At 49.8% G+C, this 23,798-nt stretch overlaps 3 protein-coding genes across 6 annotated transcripts in view; 1 reads left to right on the top strand and 2 right to left on the bottom strand.

The window, feature by feature from the left end:
* The window catches only part of CAPN1 (calpain 1), a 27,553-nt gene extending 24,252 nt beyond the window's left edge, over window positions 1–3,301 (bottom strand). Inside the window, exons 1-4 of one of the 4 annotated variants that reach the window (XM_069066292.1) lie at window positions 3,176–3,274; window positions 2,363–2,500; window positions 476–743; window positions 190–259 (exon numbers count right to left, since the gene is read on the bottom strand). In XM_069066292.1, the coding sequence (XP_068922393.1) occupies window positions 190–259; window positions 476–742 (337 nt within the window). In that variant the 5' untranslated portion in view covers window position 743; window positions 2,363–2,500; window positions 3,176–3,274. Of the gene's footprint in view, window positions 1–189; window positions 260–475; window positions 744–1,360; window positions 1,386–2,362; window positions 2,585–3,175 lie in introns of those variants that run through there. The other 3 variants (XM_069066293.1, XM_069066290.1, XM_069066289.1) reach the window with 3 other exon arrangements.
* FAU (FAU ubiquitin like and ribosomal protein S30 fusion) overlaps window positions 1–23,798 on the top strand; it is a 380,300-nt gene that overhangs the window by 310,643 nt on the left and 45,859 nt on the right. The gene's annotated exons all lie outside the window — the stretch shown is intronic.
* Window positions 13,113–16,120, bottom strand: SPDYC (speedy/RINGO cell cycle regulator family member C). Its single transcript, XM_069066323.1, has 6 exons — window positions 15,976–16,120; window positions 15,612–15,670; window positions 14,939–15,024; window positions 14,653–14,824; window positions 14,031–14,400; window positions 13,113–13,384 (listed from the first exon to the last, which is right to left on the bottom strand). The coding sequence occupies exons 1-6, from the start codon at window positions 16,118–16,120 to the stop codon at window positions 13,341–13,343; spliced, it is 876 nt and encodes a 291-aa protein (XP_068922424.1). The 3' UTR covers window positions 13,113–13,340.

The following is a 23,798-nucleotide window of genomic DNA, read 5'->3' as shown; positions in this document are numbered from 1 at the left end:
GTGTGTGTGTGTGTGTGTGTGTGTGTGTGTGTGTGTGTGTGTGTGTGAAGGGGCGAGGAAGGAGTAGGAGAGGGGAGAAAGGGGGAGGGAGAAGGGGGGAGAGAGAGAGAGAGAGAGAGAGAGAGAGAGAGAGAGAGAGAGAGAGAAAATGAAGTTACTAGCACAAACCAGGAACAGTCCTAGGCTTACCTAGGGCTCCCTGACAAATGTCTGTTCGGGTGGCCCCATCCACGATAAACTGAGGGTTCGACAAAAGTTCCTACAACATAGAAGTGGAAAACTAAGGGGTCTTGACTTCCCTGGGACATTCATTCTCCCCAGGAGGATCCAGAGGTCCTGCCCCCCAGATGCTCCGCCCCCAGGCATCTAGCCCCTGGGCTCTGCTCCCCAAACTTAGAACCCTGTCCCTGGGCCCAGCTCCTCCTGCTCTTCCTTGGAGCCTCCCATTAGAGCCCTCCCCAAGGACCCCACTCACCGTGGGCCTTTTCCACTTAATGCCATAGGTTTTGGAGGAGTTGGGCCCCAATTCCTTGAAGCCCAGGGAATAGGAAGAAGGGGGGAAGGTATCGTCCTCGAAAAGGACCCCAGCCTGAAGATACTTGGCCCGAAGATGCTCATAGTCCTGGCCCAGGTACTTAATGGCATTCTCATGGCAGCCCAGGCCTAGTTCCTTGGCCCGCTGCTTCTGCACTTGGGCAGACACCCCAGTGCAGTACACAGGGGTGATAATCTCTTCTGTCATCCTGGGGAGGCAAGGGAGGGACAAGAGTCCAGGCCTGCTACCCTCTCAGAACCCTGGAGCTCTGCCCTTCCCCCAACCCCTACCTCCCACCCACACCACTCCCTCAGAACCCCGGCCTCAGTCTCCCACTCCCAACCTCTGCACTGCCTTCTCAGAACTCATGGGTCCTGGAAGCCCCCAACTCACCTCCTCTCCCTATCATCAAGATGTTCAATTCTTAACAGTCAAAACTCAGGGATACTTTCCATCCCCAGCCCTAGTCCCTTCTCAGAACCCAGGGGTCCTAGTCCCCAGTTCACCTGTCCAGCCCCACCTTCAAGATGGACAAGCCCTTCATTCCAGAATCTTGCCATCCTGATCCCTCAAACCGTACCTCCCTCACATATTCCCCCACCTCCTCACTCCAGGCCAAGGGTCCTGTTCTCCCTTCACCCCAGCCCTATCAGAGGATTTAGAACTGGCGAGTTTGGCCCCTCCGAGTCCTGTACTTTTCACAGAAGGAAAAGGACTTTGCTGAGGTCACACAGGGAGAAGGAGCAGAATCCAGGTCTTAATCCAAATTCAGATCTTCTCTTACTACACTGCCCACTCCCTACTTGGCACCAGCCTCCAACTTACCACCCCAGACCCCCATCCTTCCAAGCAGTAAGCCCCATTTCCTTTTCAGAATCCTGGGCCTCCCAGGTGTCAGTCCCATCCTTGAGACACCCAACCCCTCCCACTCCAAACCCCAGCATCTGTGCTCCCAGAATCCCTTAGCGACCTCTCCCCCAGAGCTTGGAGCCCCACCAACAGCCCCAACTATGTCCCCTCCCAGAACTGGGACTTGGGGGGAAAGTCTGACCCCTGAGTTACCTCCCTCCCTGCCTATTATTCTCTGAAGCCTAGGGTCCTGCCCCAACCTCAAAGCTCTTCTCTTAGTTAGATGTGCCCTCCCCAGTCAGACCAGAGCATCTAGGGTGAATCCAGCCCCATCAACTCTCAGATGAAGAAACAGATGGAGACTCAGAGAAGGTTCTTGCCCAGAGTCACACAAGACATAAAGAACAGGGGAGAATTTGAACCCAGATCCTCTAACTTCAAATCTAATTCTGTACATTCTACCATATTATATGGGACTTTTCCCCTGCCTTCTCCCAGAACCCAGGAGTCCTGTGCTTCTGACAGTGACCTGAGCTGTGCTGGGTGGGATGAGGTACTAGACAAGATTGGAATATTGGGGGCGGGGAGGGGAGGAGGAGGAAAGCTTCTCCAGAGGCCCTTAATTAGACTTGCTCATTAACCACCAACCCAGGGACCTGCCTGCAGACCACATAGGAGCTGCCCAGCAACCCTCTAGCATGAGACCTGGCCCTACGGCTGGGCACCAGAGGATTCCAGGTTCCCAGGACTGGGATCTGGACCACACCCCAGTTCTTCCCTCTGCTCAGAGGGCACCCCCTCCCCCAACGAGGGGAAATACTAACTGGCTGCACTGACTCCACCCCTCCCACTGGAAAGAGGGGACGCCTGGGTCCCGAAGTCAATGCAAAGCCCCAGAGGGTGCCCTAGGGCACCTGTCTCAAGAACTAGATCTGGGTCTGAATTGCAGTGGCCCAGGGAAGCCAGCAGCCCCCTTACCTCGGCCTGGGTCTAATCGGTGCCCGTCAATCCGTTCGTCCGTCCTTCTGTCCGTCGGGGCTCTCTTCCCTGGCCACTCCAGGGGGCTCTCTTCCCTGGCCACTCCAGGGGGCTCTTAGCTCTGGCTCGGCTTGCTCTCTGGTAGGGCCCAACCAGGAAGAATCTGGTCCCCGCCCTGCCTTCCTACCCCAAAGCCTCAGGGCCTTACTGGTCCCCTCCCACTGCCTTTCTCCTCCCACTCCCTCCTCCCCAGCTGACTCGGGTTTTCTCGGACGGCTAGGACAACGGCCAGGCTCTTATCTCTCCCCAACTTTCTCTCCCTATCTCTCTGCCTCGCGTCTCGGGACGCAGTCTCTCGGGGGCCCTCCGAAGGCTGGGGCTCAGGGCCAACAGAGGGAGAGGACAAAACTGGGTCTGGGGAAAGGCTGAGCTGTCTGGGGCAGAGGCAGAACTGGGGGCTGAAGGGCACTGCCAGCTGGCCGGAGAGCGGGGAGGGGGTGCGGTATTTTTAACCAGGGAGCAGCTCGGGTTACAGGGCTGGGCAGGCACCGCCCTGCTGCGGCAGGCCCCCCCCCCTCCTTCCCCGTCCAGATGAGGGCTCCCCATTTCATCCCTCTTGTCCCTCTCTTGGCCAGGCTCAGACGCCCCTCACCCCACCCCACTCCTGCCCAGATAAGGGCTCCCCTGCTCCTTGCCCCTCCATATCCTGCCTCCTCGCCCCTCCCTTAGCCAGATTCGGATGCCCCCAAGGTTCCCCATCCCTTACCCTGCTGCCCACGCCTGCCCAGCGGAGCAGCGCTGAGATTACATTACCTTGGGCTGTAACGGCGGCTGCAGAGACAAGGGCAGCTGCAGCCGCTCCCGGGGCGGGGAGAGGGGGGAGGTGCTCGCCGCGCAGTTACCTCCCGCCCCTCTTTGGGACGGCCCCCTCCCCCTTCCCGGCGCTGCAGTGCCCTGGCCTCCGGCGCCTCCGCGGGCTGCGCGCCCCCCCTGCAGGACAGTAGGAGGACTGGACAGCAACCGCTCCGCTCCCCCTCCTGCCTCTTCCATCGGGGCAATGGCGGGGGGCTGCCTTCGGAGGCAATCGGGGCAGCCCTCCAGGAGCTCCCATTTTACTACAGGAAGCAATGTGAGAAAGTCTAGAGGGTCTCCAACGCTAGATCTAAGGTTCTATGTGTGACCCCAGCAAAGCACTTACCCTCCCCGGGCCTCAGTTTCTCCATCTGTAAAATTCGAGCACTGGTCTGGAGGGCCTTTGATGACCCTCCCAGCTCTAGACCTACCATCTAGTATGTAGATATATAGGCAGATACATACAGAATATTAGGATCAAGGTCTGTTCCAGCTACATTTTTATAAAGTAGTTACTATGTAACAAGACGAAACAGTTAAACAATAGGGAAAAGCTAGAGTTTACATGCTGAGCAGCTTCTCTGCCTGGAGCTCAGGAGCCAGGAAGATCCATCAGATGTGGCTCCGACACTTACTAGCAGTGTGACCCTGGGCAATAAGCTTCCCCCTGTGCTTCAGTTTCCTCATCTGCAAAATGAGCTGGAGGAGGAAATGGCAAAGTGCTCCAGTGTCTCTGCCGAGAAAACTCCAAATGGGGTCACGGACACAATGGAAATGACTCCACAACAAAAATATGCCAGAAACAGTTTCATCGCCCAGATTAATGCCAGATGATTTAAAAACAAAAAATCACAGACTCTGGGGTTAGCCAGCTTGAGTGCGGTGGGGTTAGCCAGCTTGCTGGCCAGCTCCGCTCCCTCTCCCCCCACACTGGGCCTTTCTAGTGGCCCCAGCAGAAGCGCGACCTGCTGTGACACCCAGTATTATATAGGAATATCAAGCACTTACTAAACAGAGCAGTGGATAGAGGGCTGGGCCTGGAGTTGGGTAGACCTGAGTTCAAATTCTGCCCCAGACACTAGCTGTGTGACCCTGGGCAAGTCACTTCATTTGTTTGTGTTTCCTCAACTGAAAAAAAAATAGAGATAATTACAGCCCTTATTTCCCAGAGCTGCAGTGAGGCTCAAATCAGATCATATTTGTAAAGTGGTTGGCACATAGTAGGCTTTTAACGGTAATGGTAGGCTTGCTTCTACCACATACACATACCCCTTCCTTGCAATCCTTAAGATGCTATGGAAATCAAAGCAGTATTCATCAAAACATCTCTCAGGCCTCTCCAAAGCTTCTCAGGTTAGGCCTGGGTTAACACAGGAGCTTCTCAACTAGCCTCCCTCTGATTTGTCCCCTTACCCCAAATCCATCCTTACCAAGAACTTTGAGTGGGCACTTAATAATTGCTTGCTTGATTCACAGTAGGTGCTAAATAAATGCTTGTTGCCCATTACCACACAAATCTTAGAGCTAGAAGAGGTTAGCAGATACCAACTAATCTAACTGATGCTTAGAGCTGGAACTCAGAATCTGGGAAGCTTGAGTTCAAATCCTACTCGAGTATTTCCTAGCTGGATAACCTCTCTGTGTCTCAGGTCTGTCATTAGTAAAATGGGTATAAGCATAGCAGCCGCCTCACAAGATCACAAATTATTTCCTGTTCATCCTGTAGGTGTCTCATTTTGCATGGATCCATTGGCCCGTTGTTTCCAACATTCGCCTGGAAGCTCCTCGAGGGCAGGGACTGCCTTTTGTCTCTTTTTTGTATGCCCAGCACTTAGCACAGGGCCTGGTACATCGTCGGTGCTTAATAAATCTTTATGGACTGATTATTGATCAAATGAAGAAACATACATAAAATATTTGCAAACATTAAAGCACTGCTGAAATGCTAATTATTATTAAGAGACAATGTCTTGTAGATAAGGAAATGACCTTGGAGGCAGAGAGACCTGAGGATCTAATCCCACTTCTGATGCTAATGACTATGTGTCCCTGGGCAAGTCATTGGCGTTCTCTAAGCAGCTCTCTAAGACTTGCCTTGGTGGAGGAACTGTCCTCATCCAGAAGTTCCTTGCACTAATGTGCTGGTTGTTGTTCAGCCCTCTTCATGACCCCATTTGAGGTTTTCTTGGCAGAGAATCTGGAGTGGTTTTCCATTGCCTTCTCCAACTCCATATTAACAGGGCAGCTAGGATAGAGGTAGCTAGGCACGGGAATCAGAAAGAACCCTCTTCCTGAATTCAAATCTTCCTTACTAGCTGGAGTGACCCTGGGCAAGTCATTTCACCCTCCTTGCCTCAGTTTCCTCATCTAAGAAATGAACTTCAGAAGGAAGTGGCAAACTACTCTAGTATCTCTGCCAAGAAAACACCGTATGGGGTCATGGAGAGTCAGACATGACTGAAAAAAACCAGCAACCACCCTCTACTAATAACAGCTCTCATCTATTATTTTAAAAGACAAATTTGAGTGATATCTTGTTTTTCACATCACCAGTATTTCTCACGGCATCGCTGCCATTCCCATGTCCCAAGAAGCCACCCCATGTAACAAATTATATTCTTTTAAAACAGAAGATTTTTTAAAATCGAGAAAGCTGATCAACAAATGGAAAAAGTATGAAAATACATGCAGTGCACCACCTCTGCAAGGGACCGTGATGGAAGCATCTTTTCGTTTCTCTGTTTTGGGGTCATGCTGGCTCTTTGTAGTCCTCCTCCTCCATTATCATCATCCACAGGCATCTCCACAGGGTGCTCATACAGTCTCTCAAAAACCCCAACTGCAGGCAAGGCAGCCTCTAGAGGCATGCCATAGAACACAAGCTCCTTAAGGGTAGGGACAGTTTGCATTTTGTCTTTTATCTCATTTATAGGAAGGTTTTCTTGGCATCAAACCTCTTTGCAACACCTGACCCCAGGGCTCCCATGTCTAGCCTTTGGGTCCAGAGAGAACAAATCCAATTCCCTTTCCCTATAACAGTCTTTCAGATGTTTGGAAATGGTAACTCGTATTTCCCGCCAAGTCTTCAGGTTAAACATCCCCATTTCCAAGCATTGATTCCTGTGTTCAATTGACAAGCACTTATTAAATGCCTTCTGTATGCCAGGCATGACCTTGAGGACCTTTGATAGTTATCCAGGTCAGACACGTCCCAAGTTTTCAAAGTCCTTCCTAAAAATATGGCTCTCAGATCTAGGCTCCCTACATGGCCTGCCCACTGCAGAACCTGGCAAGACCATGGCCTCACTAAGATTCTCTTAGCGCTGGCAACAAGATCACACTGAATCTTCTGGCGAGTTCATCAAATTGCTGACTCAGCTTGTACCTGTTGTCCTCGAAGACGCTGAGATTTTTTATCCAAAGAATCGTTGTCTGCCCATCCCTCCCCTTCTTACTCCACTGATGTTTTAAATTCAGGACCGCCCCCCCAGCTGCTTGTACCTTCCCCATATAGTGTCCTTCCATTCACTATGTTGTATGTACTATCTCCCCCATTAGAATGTAACCCCCTTGAGGGCAAGTACTGTTTTTTCCAGTATCCCCAATGCTTGGCACAGTGCCAGGCCCATAGGAGGTAGGTAACAAATGTTTGCTGATTGGTTAACTAAAGTGTTAAACTGTGCATGTGATCCCATAGAATCTCATCTTATTTCACAAAAAGCCCTGTGATCTAGTTGAGTCACAGACTTTTGGGATCCACCAATTCACTTTAGCTGTTCCTCCCAATATCATCTCATCTGAAAAGGTACTGAGCACCATTTACAGCTTCTTCAATCAAACAGGCATTTATTGGGCTCCTAAGGTATGCCATGCCCTATGCTAGGCTCTGGAAATTCAAAGACAAAATGGATAGTTCCTGCCCTTAGGGAGATTATATTCTATCATGCATATAAAATATGAATGTATAAAAATTGTTTTTATAGTAAAATTATATCTCATATTTCTAAAAATTGTGATTTTATTGATATAGAGAACTCTCAGGTGAGGAAATTCCCTATATCTATACCAGTCCCCACCTTCTTGGTCACTTCTTTGAGTTACCAAGGGCCCTGAGAGATTACATGACTTGCCCAGGGTCACACGGTTAGCATTCAGTGTGTCAAAGGCAGAACCCAGTCCAAGCTTAGGTCTTCCAGACTTTATTCATGCTATCATATCGCCTCTCTCATTCGAAAGGGGTAGGAGCTTGTTGGAGGAGGGGGAGCCAACAGGTAGAAAGGGAATCAGGAAAGGTAAGAGGTGGGGCTTGGGTTCCTTGTAGACTAAAGAGTCCAAGATGCAGAGGAGGGAGTGCACTCCAGCCATGGAGACAGAAGGTGGAGCATGTTAGGCCATTGTGTCAGGACTGAAAAAGACATGGAAGGGGGGTAATGTGCAAGAAGGCTAGAAAGACAAATCAGAGCCAAGGTACAGAGGATTGGAAACACCCCAGGAGTTTGTGTTTGGTACTGAAGGTGACAGAGTTTCCCTGGAGTTTACTGATCAGGGAAAGGCTATAGTCAGACTCATGCCTTGAGAAAATGACTTTGGTGTCTATGTAAAGGATGGAATGGAGACAGAAGAGGCTCGAGACAAAGAATCCAAAGAAGGAGGACTGGGGAGAGGTGAGGAGGGCATGAGTGAGGATGTTAGGTATATGGATGACCACAAAATGTAGTGAAGGCGGAGGACAAGCTTTGGCCATTACGTGGTGGATATGGGGGTGAGGAAGGAAGGAGGAGGGAGGACAGTAATAGGGAAGCCTGGAAGAGGGAACAGTTTGAGGAAGGGAGGAAGAGTTTTGTTTTGGAAACACTGAATTTGAGTTGTCTCTTGGACTCCAGTTGGAAAAGTCCAATATGCAATACATGATGCCAGAATGTAGCTCAAGAGAGAGACCAGGGCTAGATATATACAGTCTTGGGAGTCAGCTATACAGAGATGATCACTGAGGCTGTGGGAACTCAAGAGCTCATTGAGAAGGAGCCCAGGGCTTAGGACAGAGTTAGGGGACAGGAACCAGCAGAGATACTGGGAAGCCATCAGGCTTCTTCCTAAGTCATTGAGAAAAATGTTGAGAAGTCGAACACAGATGACTGGACAGATGATTTGTCCAAGCTGACGTCGAACCATTAGTGAGTCTACAAGCATTAAGTACCTACTGTGTGCCAGGAAATAGTGCTAAGCCCCAGGGATTCAAAGAAAGGAAGAGATTGAGCTTGTCCTCAAGGAGATTATATTCCAATGTAAACAACTAGGTATATCCAAGAAACATACAGAGTTGATGGAAGGTATTCTGGATGAAAGCACTATGGAAACTGAGAAGTGTCTGCCTCAGAAGGTGGGGTGTGCACCGTCTGGAGAGAAGCCAGGGAAGAAAGAGAGGAGACGTGCAGAGTGTTCTAGGTATGGGAAACAGCCATTGCAAAGGGCCATAGTCAGAAGACAGAGCATCATAGTGAAAGAAGTGAAAGGAAGCTAATGTTGCTGCATCTCAGGGTACATGAGGAAGGGATCAATCTGCAAAGAGCTTTAACTCCCAGACAGGGGGCTTGATAATGGATCCTGACCATCATAGGGAACCATTGGAGCTCACTGGCCAGAACTTTGATCTAGGAAAATCAACCTATCAACAATACTTACTTACGTTCCTGTGATGTGCCAGCCTCTGCTAAGCACTGTGGATACAAGGTAGAAGTTGTTTCTGCCCTCAAGGAAGCTACAAGTCTAATTGGGGAGACACCATGCCAACAAACATATGGCAAGTGAGATTTATACAGGAAAAACAGAAAATAATTAAAAGAGGGAAGGCATTGGAATTGAGAGGAAATGGGGAAGGCTTCCTGCAGAAGGCAGCTTGACACCAGGGGACATCATCTTGACCACTGAGAGGAGAGGCGAGATCGGGAGCAGTTTGGGTGCAGGAGGCCAGGTTAGAAGGATATCAATAGTCTAGGGGGAAGGGGATGAGGGCCTGGCGGCGGGGAGAATGAAGAGAAGGATGTGTGAAAGATGTTGGAAAAGAACAAGTGTCATGACTTGGCAGCTGCTGGGACGTATGGGCTCAGTACAAGTGGAAAGTCTAGCATGACACCAAGTTTGTGAGTCTCAGGGGCTAGGAGGGTAGCAGTGCCCTCAACAGTAACAGGGAGGCCGGGAGGGAGGGCAAAAAGGTAAGGACTGCAGTTTGGGACGGATTGTGTTTAAGAGGTCTACAGGACACCCAGTGAGGGTGTCTGAAAGGAAAGGTAATGCAGGTGATTAAGAGTGTCACGGGCTGCAAAGAGTCAGGGTGGAGAAAAGGCCATTCGATTTGGCAATTAGGAAATCTTTGGCAACTCTGGAGAGGGCAATTTCAGTTGAAAGAAGTCGGAAGCCAGATTGCAGAATTCAGAAGAGAGTGAGAAGAGAGGAAGTAGACAGCTTTCTCAAGGAGTTTAATGGTAGTAGGGATCCAGTGGAGAATTTTTTTATGGTCATATTTGAAGGCAGAAACTAAGGAGCCAGTAGAGGGAGGGGATTGAAGATTAGTGAGAAACTGGGAGTGAGACAGGGACAGATATGCCAGAGAGGGTGGGAGGGGATGTAACAAGGGTTCCTGGCAAGGAGAAGGGCCACCTCTTCATTGGCAACCACAGTGGAGGAGGTAGTGAGGAAAACTGTTGGAATATGATATAATATGATAAAAAGGAAGAAAAGGTGGCCCAACTTTAAGATCTTGATTTAGAAAGGCCAAGGTCACCCACAGCATCCTGGGCCATCACCACTCATCTGGACTTTTGTCTTGCCACTAGACCTTGACAATTCTGGAAGGGAGTGAGGCTGATGACTTTGCACCTGACCTCACTTAATCCAATTCACCAACAAGTCAAGACAAGGCCCTTGTGAGGTCACTGGTCCTCTGGGAGAACAAGGGATGAAGCACAAGTATCAGGGAAGTAGGAAGCAAGATTAGGGTGGGAGGACTGAAGAGAGCAAGAGCTTTAGGAACAGCTGCTGGGGAGAGGAAGACAGTAAATCAATTGGAAAAAATAGAATGCTTGCCTTGTGGCAGTTCGGGCCAGTTAAGATAAGTTTGTAGTACAGGCTGATGCTTCCCTCCAGCTCCATTCACCAGCGTTCGAACAGGAGTGAAGGAGGCAGACGGGAGAGTGTGCAGGGCTGGGGGTCTGGCCGGCTGTCATCAGTTCTAGGGCAAGGGGGCAATGGTTACGTGTCATTGTTGTGCTAAGTCCTTTCAGTCATAGTTGACTGTGATCTCATTTAGGGTTTTCCTGGCAGAGACACTGGCGTAGTTTGCCATCCCTTCCTCCAACTCACTTTACAGATGAGGAAACTGGGACAAAGAGAGTGAAGTGACTTCTCCAGGGTCACATAGCTAGTTTCTGGGGCCAGATTTGAACTCAAGATGAGTCTTCCAAATTGCAGGCCCAGTGCTCTGTCCATGACACCACCTGGCTGTTCCTAGCAATGGGTCTGAGGCCAAGGGTAGTGGAGAGTTGAATTGGTTCACCAAGAGTTTTGAGATAGAGAAAGGAGAGTCTAGCTTGTGTAGGGGAGGTCACATCAAAGATGAACAGATTAAGGGGATGTCAGGCATAGGAAAAGATGGAAATTATCCCAGATTGTGACCAGATAAAGGAAGTCAATGGATGAGAAAATGGACGATTTATGAATGACAGCGAGACAGAGGGTAACTGAGGGGGGGGGGGGGGTCACAGTCACTGAGTAGATGGAGGAACTGGGAAGTCAGGGTGCTGGGGGAGCATCAATAAGTATGTGATTAAAAAATAAAGGAGCTAAGAAAATTAGTGGGTGACAAGAGATGGGGAGAAAAGAGTGGACAGTGAGCCAAGCCCTAAATGCACTGAGGAAAGAGGATGGCTTTAGATAAGGGCCAGGGAGTCTGTACTGGGTGATAATCTGGGTAGGGTGAGCCAGGAGGAAAGAATGCTAGAGATAGGGAGCAAGGGCTCGAACAGGCAATGGGAAGCAAAGAATATTGACTTCCCCCACCACGGCCAGAGAATCAGGGCACGGAGCAGCAGAGCCAGTCCTGGAAAGAGCACTGAGAGAAGGGTCGGGGTCAGCAGGGAGCCAGAACACAGAAGGAAAGAGAAAGGAAAATGTTTAAAATCAGAGAAGTCTGCTAATTATCTGGCAGGCATTCCAGAGGGCACAGTGGAGAGAGATCCCAGACATGGAACAGGATGGCAGAACGCTCTGGTCTCCTTGGGGGGAGCAGGCCAGATATGATGGGGGAGGGGGCTAGGGTTTATAGTGACCGTGAGGAAGCAATGGGGGTGGGGAAGGAGAAGGGAGGGGGTCAGTAACAGGGGACAGGAGTGTGCTGACCCTAGGAGGCTAGCAGGCAGCAAAAGGTGAAATCCTTACCTTCTCCAAGGTAGGAGATGGAAGAGATTTTGTCCCCAGAGGACAGGGAGCCTGCTGCTGAAGACAGTCCTGGGGCAGGGCTTGATAACCCTTCAAACGGGCATGAATGAAGCCACCTGTTCAGCCCTTGTAGGACCACAGATTCAGAGACAGATGGGGCCTCAGACACCATTGAGTCCAACCTGTTCAGTTACAATGAGGCCACTAAGGCTGAGAGGTCATGACTTGCCCAGGGTCACACAGTCTGCACTTGTCTGAGGTTCAATTTGAACTTGGGTCTTCCTGAGTTTCAGGCCCAGTACTCTGTCCCCTCTGCCACTTCAAGGCCTCCTCTCTCCAGCTCATCTACCAGGACAAACCAAGAAACCGTCCAGAGATTTGCCCAAGACTGCACATTCCTTCCGAGGCCCTCTCCAGTCTCTCCCAACTGCCACTCACCTTGGCTCGACCTCTTTCATCCCCTCCCCCACCTGCAGCCTGGAAGGCCCAGCTCCAGCCACACTCCTCCCCCTTCCATCCTGGCCTGTGCTGGTGACTCACAGGGCACTGGGGGGGAGGGTCAGAGGATCTGAGTTTGAATCCTAGCTCCGTGATCTCTACAACGTTGACTTCAGCTTTCTGGAACTCAGTTTCCTCACCTGCCAAGTAGGGGTTGGACGAGATGACCTCTGGAGGCCCGTCTACAATCCTAAAAATCTATTCTTCCCAAATTGGAGACCTCACAGGTTCCCAAGACGTGGAGTGGACATCATTCAGTTAACAGGAGGTCTGCGTCCAAAGTTTCCCCCACCCCATGGCTCCTAGGTGAGACCTCTGAGGCCAAGGAACAAAAGCTACCCCCCCTCCTCATTTACTATCCCTTTCTACACACCCTTCATCTTTTTCTCTACAGGCTAAAGGCCAGTACCTCGAAGTGACCAGGGGGAAAGTGGTATGTGGTATCAGGTGAGGATGGGAGCTCATTCTAATGTGACACACCACCATTTAGGTAGGGTCCCTCTGCCTCCTTGACTGGGGGCGGGGGAAGGGGAGAAATCATCACCAGAGCGGGCTGGAGGGCTGACAGCCACTTGTTCTTTGGGAAGACTAGAGTCATGAGTATAACTCGAAGAAGAGTGTGCTAAATCTAAAGTCAGAGGGCCCGGGTTAGAATCTCAGCTCTGCCACTTACAGTCTGCATGACTGGGCCTCAGTTTCTTTGATTGTAAAATGAGGGAGGGGCTGAAATGGATGGCTTCCCAGGCTCCTGTGTGAACTAGCCCAAGGGGCCAGGAGGAGGGGGGATGTCAGCCGACAGCTTCCTTCCCTGAGTCATTTCTCTTGCTCACTGGGGGCCAAGCTTCCTGGTCTCATTTTTGTGGATCAGTCTCAAGGACCATAGTTCCATCTCCGGTGGGGGAACCCAGTGAGATTGTGCCCCCTCCTCCTCCAAATTTCCAGAGTCAAACCAAACCCTTAAACACAATGTCTCTTCTCCAATTTATTAAAGAAGGAACCAAGACCATTGTGGTGTCCAGAAGAATAGAGTTATACAGCAAGGAAGGCTGATGCTTAAACACTAGGAAGCCGAAGAAGAGAAGGGAACAGGAAGGCAGCAGTGATGCCAGCCAGAGCCAGGGAGGGCAGTCACCCCATACAGGGCAACTGCGGAGAGGGGCCGGCAGGCTGGTCCAACTCTTCTTCATCCTACTGATTACCAGGACGCAGGGGAGGCTGCGGTGGCCGGCTCAGGCAGAACTGTAGGGAGAGGAGGGAGCTACAAACACCAGGGAGGGAGACTGGACCCAAAGATTAGCCTCTGCTCACTCTCCCTTCCTACTCTAAATTTAATAAGCATTTACTGAACACATCTCTGTGCCATACTGGGTATACAGAGATCAATGTGGGGAGGAGAGAGCTCCTACCCCCAAGAAGCAAACGGTCAGTCTACTGACCCAGGTATGTATTATCTTCACGAAACAAAGTCAAGGAAGGATTCCAATCAAGATCAGCCTCCAGGAGGAGGGATCACTAGGGGTCCTGCAAAGCTAAGCATGCATAATAAGGCACAGACATACTCATTGAAGAGAAGAGACGTTGTATATGGGCAAGCAAGAACAGAGTTGATGAGGTAACATTCATTCTCAAAAGATCACAGGGTCCAGAGTATGAAAGGTTTTCAATCTGAGACAGGTTCTAACATCCTAGATGCAGCAGGGAACCCCTAAAGCCCCTTGAAGGTAGCACCTGCACATTTCTCATCCTTCCCTCCTTTTCTCTTTCCCAAACCTTGGTTTGCTGTGGACAAGCAATTACCCCAACTGCCAAGACCCCCTTTCCCTCACCCCCAAAAAAGCCCCCCACACCTCATCCCTTCCTTCTTCCATCTCTTCTCCACACTCACTCTGTAAAGTGTAGGTCCCAGGTTCTAGCTGCAGCAGTGGAGGGAGAATGAAGAAAAAGTTCCTGGGCCAAGGAGCCAAGGAAAGAGTGGGAAAGGACTGAGCTGGAGGGGGCTGTTTGGAGGACTGCTGTTGGGGGGGATGCTGTTTAAGGGAGTTCTGTTTGGGGGATGGCTGTCTGGGAGGAAATGGAGAATGGCCCCACCGGACCCAGCAACCACAAAGGGAGCAACCCAGTGGAGAGAGATCTGAGACATGGGACAGGACGGCAGAACAGCTCTGGTCTCTCTGGGGGGAGCCTCGATGAGCCCCACCATGGTGGGCAGGCCGTTCCCTGGTCCAGGCCCAATGGGATGGTTCCTTTGCCATGACCTGAAAGGAGACAAGATCAGTAGCCCAAGGATTCTGGGGGATAGGGAAGGGAAGCAGAGAGACCAATGGAGAGAAGTCAGAGGGCCTGGATTCTCTGCTTTATCTGGGTCCCTTCACTCTCTGAGCCTCAGTTTCCCCAAGTATAAGATGGAGTTAAATTAGATTTCCATGGTCCCTCCCAGCTCTGACACCCCAGGTTCTGTGCTCTCTCCCAAGGTCCCTCCCAGTTCCAGTCCCCCTTGATGGCCTCACCTCTTCACAACAGTGCAGGCTCACAGCTGCCCGGTAGCCCATCCGAGCCCATAGCTGGTCCCTCCGGCGAAGGAAGCTGGGCACGAGTTTCCTCCAGCCCCTGCCCAGGGCCCAGGGCAAAATCTCATACTTGGGGTCCTCTCTGTCTTCTTCCATGTCATTAGCTAGATACCTACAGTACCCACCAGGGGTCATAGGAACAAACCAACATAAGCATGATTTTATGATGTTGCATTTAAACATCCCTTTTGCTGGCCTCCCCCCCACACACATACCCCTTACTTACAAGGCTAAGAAGAGGTTGCTGTGTGTGTATTCACTGAGCTGAAGGCCAGCTCTTTGGAAATAGATCAGGGCCATCGCCAAGAGATACTGTACAGAGACAGAAGCAGGAGGGCCAGCCTCTTCAGTCCTGCTCGGCAGAACAAGCCCAGCCCAGAGAAGCAGGCTCCCTTAGTAAGATCCCAGGGCTGGGAGGCAGTCTCAGTCCCTTCATTAGGCCCCGGTGGGCCCTGGCCTCTCTCTCCCTTTAGAGCCCAGGGGAGGGTTAGGGGCAGGGCAGGCCAGGGTCTGCTTCTCTTCTCTTTTTTATTCCTGCTGCAAGGCACACAGAAGGTGTGGAACACATGCCCAATCAAGGAAGTCCCTTTGCCACTGAGAAGTATGGCCTTAGTACTGGCTGGTCCAGTTAAGTACTAGGGCAGGGACTGGGCCATCATGAGCATCTCTGCCTACCCGGCCTGGTATGGCAAGGATGCTGAATGAATGCTGGTAGGTCGATGCCTGCCTGCCTGCCTGCCCTTTGTAATTTCTGTTAATAAAAGGTGAGGGAAGGGGAGGTAGGTGATGGTGTTTGCAGGTGTCACTGCTAACTCAGTGAGGATGTACCCCCCATTCCTCCAAGGAGCCCAAACCTCAGCACAGCTGTGACTGCCACCCCCAAGCTTAAATACACACACCTTATCAGAGATCTGAAAGCATAGATCGGTGGCAAAGAATTGCTGCAGGTAACTGTCCTCTGGGGAGGGGGAGGCAGAGAGAAAAGAACAGTCAGCTCTCCCTCCCATGCAAGGTTAACATCTCGGGCCGGTAGCCCCTTCCTCCCTGCCCCCAGGCCGATAAGAGTGGGGGGGGGGTTCAGCCCAGTGTGAAGATGGGTGGGTGGACACGCCCTGGGGCAAGGGCAAAATGGGATTAAGCCCCATCCCTGGCCAGTGGGGAAAGCTGGGACCCAGTCATTGCCTCCCCACTCCATGGCCTGGCCCCCTAGGGGGCCCCTGAGGCCAGCCCCAGGGGAGCTGGCCAGGTCCTCACCCCTCTCACCTAAAAGGTTAAGGAAGGTGTGCACCTCCTGGTGCTGGTGGGAGGGAAGGTGCCCGGTGCCAGCCCAGATCCCTGGCTTCACCCAGCTGGTGACCTCAGGAAGGGCCGAAGCAGAGTCCTGGCCTCGGTTCATCAGGCTTATCATCGTGGCATCAGGGAGGGAAGGGAGGAAGAAGGGAAAGGGAGTAAAGGACCTGTCTGTAGGAGGAGGCAGAACCCAAGCCTCAGCCTCTCCTCTAGATCTCCGGGGAGCAGGGCTGGAGAGGTGCAAGCTGGTGGGAAAGCCCCTGAACCCCAGGGGCGCCTGCTCTGGGGTCTAAGGGACTACAGATGCCCTTCTCCCAAAGCCCCACCCCCAGAGTTAACAGACCCATCCTCTCTGGCCTCCCCAGGCCGGGAGGCTAAGGACAGACCCTCACCTCACCTCTCCCCCCGCCCATACCCTCCTAGGGAGAGAGTGGAGAGAAGCTGACTCACCTGAACAACGTGATTACACACAGCTTATCCCTCCCCCACCCCCACCTCCTCTCTATAAGGGCTCAGCTCCGCCTCACGCCCACTCCCCACAGGTAGGCCCAGCCACCAATCAGCCCTTCCAAGTTCCTGCCAAACTTCCTAGAGGGACTTTTTTCTCCTCTTTCTCAGCCCTCACTCACTCCAGACCCTCTAAGGATGGACTGGGACCCGGCCTCAGGCAGGTAGCTCATCTAACTGAAGAGTACCGAGCCAGATGAGGTGAAACCTAACTGACCATTACCAAGGTGCCCCGGGCTAAGGGAGGCTTCGGACCTGGCCTATTGTCCTCTAGTGATTTTACCTTGGTTGGGTAGGCTAAGACCCCAACTCTTTACTCTCCCCGCCGGCCCCCCCCCCCCCCCCCTTGGATGTACTTCTACTTGATGGGATGTGGGAAGGCAGAAGGTGGCTGAAGCCAGCCTGAGGCCTGGAGGCAATGCACAGGACCCAATCAGATGGAGCCCTAGCTCACGGTGGTGACCCTCGGCAGGTCACTTAACCTTTCTGCCTTGTCTCCTCATCTGTAAAACAGATGATGCCAGCGCCTGCCTCACAGGGTTATTGTGAGAATCAAACAGGAAGTAAAGTATTTGCAACTCTCGGATGCTGCATAAATGCTAGAGTACTTATTAGAGAAGGTGAACTTCAAGGGGACAGAATCTCAAGCCTCTCGGTTTTGATTAATGAGGAGACAGCTTCAAAATGATTTATCATCCACCTCCGAAGAGAGTTAGACAGAGAAGCAGCAAAGTGGAGGTAGCAGGCCCTGGAGTCAGGAGGACCTAAGTCCAAATCTAGCCTCAGGTGCTTCCTAGCTGTGTGACCCTGGGCAGGTCACTTAACCCCTGCCTCCAAAAAAAAAAACAAAAACAGAGTCAAACATTTGTTAAGCACTAGGGACACAAATACAAGCAAAAAAGACACTGCTGCCTGGCCTCAAGGAGCTTATGCTCTAATAGGAGAAGATAACAATGAGAGCCACATGAAAAGCAGAGATCTCTGAGGACCAGAGGAAGGAACAAGGGGTATTTGTTTAGCCTGGAGAGACCGAAGAGGGGCTGCCTTGAGTGTCTGAAGGGCTGCCCTGTGGGAGATGTCAGGTTTATTTAGGATATTTTAGAGGGGAAAATCAGGAACAATGGCTGGAAATTTGAAAGAAGCAAATGGAAGCTTGAAGTGAGGGGGGAAACCCAACCTAATAATTAGGGATTAATTAATCCCCACATTGGAATGGGCTGTGTTGGGAGAATATTTTATTCTATTTACTCATATATACTTTAACCCTCTTCAGTGGAGTGTGAGCTGGAAGGGGAATGGGGAGAAGAAAGGTTGTCTAGTTTCCCTGGGTCTAGCACGTGGTTTGATGGTAGAGTGTCCACTCTACAATCTAGAAGGCTTGGGCCTAAAGACTTGGATTCAAATTCCACCTAAGACACAACCTTGGCTAAGTGGCTGCTATTTTTGGCCCCAATTTCCTCATTTGTAAAACGCAAAGGTTGCACAGTGATAGAATGTAAATTCATTTTTGTCCTGGCACACAGCAGGTGCTGGACAACATTTATCGATTGATTGATTGGTCCTTCCATTGAATGATTACAATTCTGCACACAGAACAAAATAGAAAAAATGAAACCAAACTTTGAACAATTGTAATGACAACTTGGCAGGGAGCAAATATCCCCTCCCTTCTGGGAAGAGTTGGACATAATGGGTGTGGAATATTATGCAGATGCAGACACAGGTTCCTGAGATGGTGTTTGAAAAGGGCTTAGCATCATTCCTGGAACATAGTAGGCACTTAATAAATGCTTGTCTCCTCCCCCTTCCTTTCCCTAATTATGATATCATGAATTTTGAGTTAGAGAGGACTCCAGAAAGCATCTGAGGGTAACCTACTCCTTTCACAAGGCAACTAGGCAGAGCCACAGTGGATAGATAGAGTACTGGGCTTGGAATTGGGAAGACTCATCTCCCTGAGTTCAAATCCAGCCTCAGACACTTCCTAGCTGTGTGACCCTGGGCAAGTTCCTTAACCCTGTTGGCCTCAGTTCCCTCATCTGTAGGATGAGCTGGAGAAGGAAATGGCAAACCACTCCAGTATCTCTGCCAAGAAAACCCAGATGGGGTCACAAAGATTGAAACACAATGGAATAACAACTTTTTACAGATGAGGAGACCAACCAGTTAATTTGTTTTGCTGAACTGCTCCCCCTCCCCTCCTTTCTTTTAAAATCATTGTTAGAAGGGATGGCTTATCCAGCAGGAAGGGACAAAGGGGTTCAGAAATATAGGTCCCTTTCATCAACTCCCATGGGTTCAATTGCCATCTCCATGAAAGACTTGGAAATGCAGCCCAAGTCTGTCTCGGAGCTCAAGGGCCACTATCACCAGCTGTCCTTCGGCATTTCCAACTGGGTGCTCTATAGGTAGGGCAAACTCAAGTCCGAGCAGGACTCCTTGTCACTTCCCCTCAAAAGCAGCTCTTATCCAGACGTGCCTAACTCGGCGTCACCTGGAAGGAGCACGTGCGTTTGCCACTGCGGGGTCACCTTGATTCCTCCGTCTCATTTCCGGTCTCTAATCAGGTGGCGGTTTTACCTCAAGCGCAGCTCTCACATCCTGCCTTTCTCACACCAACAGTCCAGGCCCTCAACATCTCTCACCTGAACTATTCTAATTAGGTCTTAATTGACCTCCTCGCCTCCAGGCTCACCCACCTCCAAAGTGATTTCTTAACGTCCCATTCTGATGAAGGAAGGTAGGTAGGTAGGTATGTACTGGACAAACATTTATTTATTAGTTGGTCAGTTCATTGAGATTATTACAATTCTGTACACAGAACAAAACCAAAAAATCAAACACGAGGGATTATAATGACCAAATGTAGCCCTGAGGAAGAGCTGGTGTCTTCTTTCAGTGGGTCTGCCCTTTGCCCTTGGCAATGTTGTTCCCCTTTGTGGAACAAAGGTGCCAGGCAGCCCATAAGAGCGCGGCCTGAACCAGGTGACAAATGTAATTGGAAAAAACTGAACAAAATAAGTGAAAATATAAGAGAACACAGAAAATGTAGATGTGTGCGTTTCCTAAGGTAATAGGAAGCCTGCAGGGATTCCCTTTTCTATTTCATTTTGCCCCCCACTGTGGTCAGGCAGCATGATTCAAACCAGCAGCATCAGGAAACGAAATCGAGGAAAAGGGAGAGCAGCGACGAAGATTTCTTTCCCGGCTGGGGGGGGGGGGGGCTGTAGAATCCCAGGTGGGTGTGATGCCTGCTTAAGGTGCACAGCGATTATAAATGCACAAAGAAAGAAGGCATAATTACTTTGGAGAATGGACTTGGGGCTGCAAAGGCTGTTCTGGACAAGTACTGTTCATCCACAGGCTTTCCTGGTCCCTCTCTGCTAGCTTGGTCAATCTAACCTATATCTGTCTTCCTTGTACCTAGTTATTTGCAAGTCCTCCCTGGCCCCCCACCCCTGCCCCTCACCGCCCCATTAGACTTGGAGGTTCATGAGGGCAGGAACCATGTTTTTACCTTTCTTATCCCCAATGCTTAGCACAGTATCTGACACATAGGAGATATTTAATGAACGCTCATGGACTGACCGCTTTGAAGAGGGTCATATTTCCCATGCATAAAAACAGTTTGGGAGGAGTAGAGTGACTAGGGCAGATGCTTGGGCAGCAGACAGCTTGACAGGTTAGTCCTGACAACGGAGGTGTTAGCCCCCAGCCCCTTGGTCAGTGTTCTGCTGGGCTCAAGATGGACTTTATTAAATACTAAAAAAAATTCTTTTGTCTTTAATAAATATTTACAGATATTTCTTTAACTTATAAATTTGCCTCATGCTTTTCACCCACTTGGAATTTCTACCAGGAAAATTTCCTAATTTTGATGAGTCCACGTCTCATTTTCTCAGGAAGATACTTATCTCCTTTTCTCTGCATGGTCTAGAGCAAACACTCACATTATGGCTGAATTCGTTGTTATTACTTGAAAGAGAAAGCTAGTGAAGTGTTTTGTAAGTAGTGTCCAACTCCAAGAGAAAGGGATCCCCATGGCCATGTATTTAGATTTAGAGAAACCACACATTCACTTTATTTTTTGTGTTTTCATTTATTTTGTTAAACATTTCCCAATTGCAATTTCTCTGGCAGCAAGTTTGACACCTCTATCACAGAGACTTCCCAGATGAAAGTTTGCCAGTTTACTCAAAAGGTCAAGCAACTAACTATATGCCCACCCCAGAGCCCGGGTCTCCACTGAGTTCAAACATCTGAACTTCCCAAGAGAAAACTTTGCCCAAGGAGAGCTCCCATTCCTGTCCTGCCTCCCAATTTTCCAGTCCTGACATGGGAAGATACACTCTCATTATACCTCACCTACCCCAGCGCTGCTGAGGACTTTGACCAGGAGTGGCTTCAATCTGAGAATCTCCCCTCAGCAAAAAACTGTGCCATCTCCATTTTTACCTTAGCTGATGTCTAGCAAGCAGATATGGCTACCAGCCTTGAGCAGAGACAGACAGACACACAGACACACACTCACTCACACACACACAAACACACACACAGTGCCAGCCAGCCTTCTATCAGTAAATTAGATAGAGTGATTGGGATGGGAGCTCTCTGAATTCAAGGAATTTAAAATTTAGGAGACTAAATCAGCTTGTCTCACTCATTTCAATTTCTTCAGCAAATGCCTCTCCAGCTGAGTCATTCCCTAGAGTCTACTAGGGAAGAGGGAAAGGGGAAAACACATACAAAACTTATTAAAGAACAGATGCTAGAGATGGGAGCAGGAATGCACAGGCCTCTGCATCCAGACTGGGCTGCTGAAGGAACCCACATTGGGTAACTCCAAAAAGGGCTTCCTAGCATGCCCTTTTTTATCTGGGAAAAGTTCCTTCTCTGGTGTGTGTTAGGGATGCCAGACTACTGCTTGATGGGGAGCTAGGTGCCACCTGCTGCTGCCTCTGCTCATAACCTCTTTGCTGACAAATCCCATGGTCTATTCTCAATCTTCATTCTGCTTGACTTCTCTGCAGCCTTTGACATTGTGAACCTTCTTGTTGTTGAGACTGTCTCCTCTCTAGGTTCTTCTTCCTATGTGACTGCTCCTTCCCAGATTCCTTTGCTGGTCCAGGTAACAACCTCGATAAATGTCCTGGGCCCTCTTCTCTCTCTCCATTCGACTTCACTCAGAGATCTCATCAGCTCCCGTGGACATAATGACCATTTCTGTGAGGATGCTCCTCAAAGCTACTTCTCCAGTCTTGATCTCTCTTCTCATCTCCAGTCTCACATCTCTTCCTGCCTTTCAGACATCAAAACTGGATGTATGGTAGACATATTAAGCTCAATGTGTCTCCAAACTGAACCCATTCTCTTTCCCCCTAGACCTCCACTATCCTTCCAGTCACCTAGGCTAGGCACCTAAGAGGCATGCTTGACTCCCCCCTATCTCTCACCTCCCATATCCAATCTGTTGCCAAAGGTCCATTGATTCCATGTTTGCAAAACTCTCTTGAAAACACCCCCCCCTTCTGTCCTCTGACACTGTCACAACTCAGGCCTTCATCGCCTCACCTGGACTATTGCTGTAGCCAGGTAGGGGTTCTGCCTGTCTCAACTCTTTCCCCACTCCAATCCCTCCTCTATTCAGCCCCCAAAGTAACTTTCCTAAAGAGAAGATTTGACCAGGTCACCCTTCCACTCAATAAACTCCAGGGACTCCTTATTACCTCAAGGGTCAAACATAAAATCCTCTGGTATTCAAAGCCCTCCCCCCACCAGTCTTCTTACAGCTGACACCCCCCCCTTCCCTTCAATGGAGTGACACTAGTCTCCTGATCATTCCTCAGACAAGATATTCCATCTCCCAGCTCAGTCACTTTGAGTGGCTATCCCTACCTAGAATGCTCTCCTCTCCACCTCCTGGCTTCCTTCAAGTTCTAGGCCAACATCCCACCTTTTCCAGGAAGCCTTTCCCAAGCCCTCTTAATTCAGTACCTTTTAACATCTATATGTAACGATTTATTTGTCCTGTAGATAGCTTGTTTGTGAGTAGTGGGGTTTGCATGTTGTCTTCCCCATGAGACAGTGGACTCCTTGAGGGAAGATCGTCTCACACCAGTAAGTGCTATGTGGCAGGTGCTTAATAAATGTTTGTTGTTTGTTGCTTTGGAATCTCTGAGTGTGGTCACTGAGGGGAATGAAGCACTGGGAGTGGGTATACTCCTCCATGCATTTACTCAGGGTTCCTGCTGATGGATCCCAGGAAGTCCCTTCAGTCCCTATCCCTTGGCCACTAGTTAGTCAATGCAGCTGAAGGGCTAGCTGGCCTCCAGATCTGCCCCTTAAGGTTAAGAGTTCTCATTTTTGCTTTGTCATTGTTGTTGGTGAGTCCTTGGGAAGTTCAGTTATGACCATCTCTTCATGGCCCCATTTGGGGTTTTCTTGGCAAAGATACTGGAGTGGTTTGCCATTCTCTTCTCCAGCTCATTTTACAGATGAGGAAACTGAGGCCAACAGGATGAAGTGACTTGCCTAGGGTCACATAGCTAAGAAGTGTCTGAGGCCAGATTTGAACTCAGGAAGATGAGTCTTCCTGACTCCAGGCCTGGCACTCTATCCATTGTGCCAGCTAACTGCCCATTTTTGTAGGGCTTTGTAAAACACTGTTGTCCCAACAGCTCTGTGAAGGAGGCAACAGGAAGGTTATTCTGCCCATTTTGTTTATTTTTTAATGCTTTCTCTCATTTTATTTTTTGATCCTGGAGGTGATAGGGAGTCAATGAGTAGACACACTGCTGAAGGAACTGGATAAAATTGACCTTGACATTCTTGCTATACATGAAGCTAGAAGCAGGATGGAAGTTTCAATATATGGAAAGATGACTCCTAAGTACTGTAGGAAGCTCATTTTTTCCTTGTTAAGGACTCCATATTTTTTATTTTATCTAGCAAGGTCACAGAATCCACCCATTTCTCTCTGCACAGAAGAGTAAGTAGGTAACTTCTTAGAGCCAGATATTGTTTATAATAGTATCATACACTTGGTCCACTATGACCTAATCCTCTTCCCCTGGTTTTATTTCTCCTTTCTTCTTCAGCCTCCATGGAATAAAGCCACACACGAGCAGCTTTCCAGAGGACTGCTGCTGTGAACAGCTTTCAAGATTCTAATTACATAGTATAGTGAACTCTCCATTTATTCAGTAACAAATCCGAGCAAAACATTCACAGAAATCAAAGTATGGCATTCAGAATGTTATAACTTTACAACTTATCACTAAAATGGCCAC

The sequence above is a fragment of the Petaurus breviceps genome, unplaced genomic scaffold, assembly GCF_028583685.1.
Source record: "Petaurus breviceps papuanus isolate PSGF00001 unplaced genomic scaffold, PetGlider_PUasm1.0 90721, whole genome shotgun sequence".
Lineage (NCBI taxonomy): Eukaryota > Metazoa > Chordata > Mammalia > Diprotodontia > Petauridae > Petaurus > Petaurus breviceps.
The sequence above is the reverse complement of the archived record's forward strand: the minus strand, read 5'-3'. Positions and strand labels throughout refer to the sequence as shown.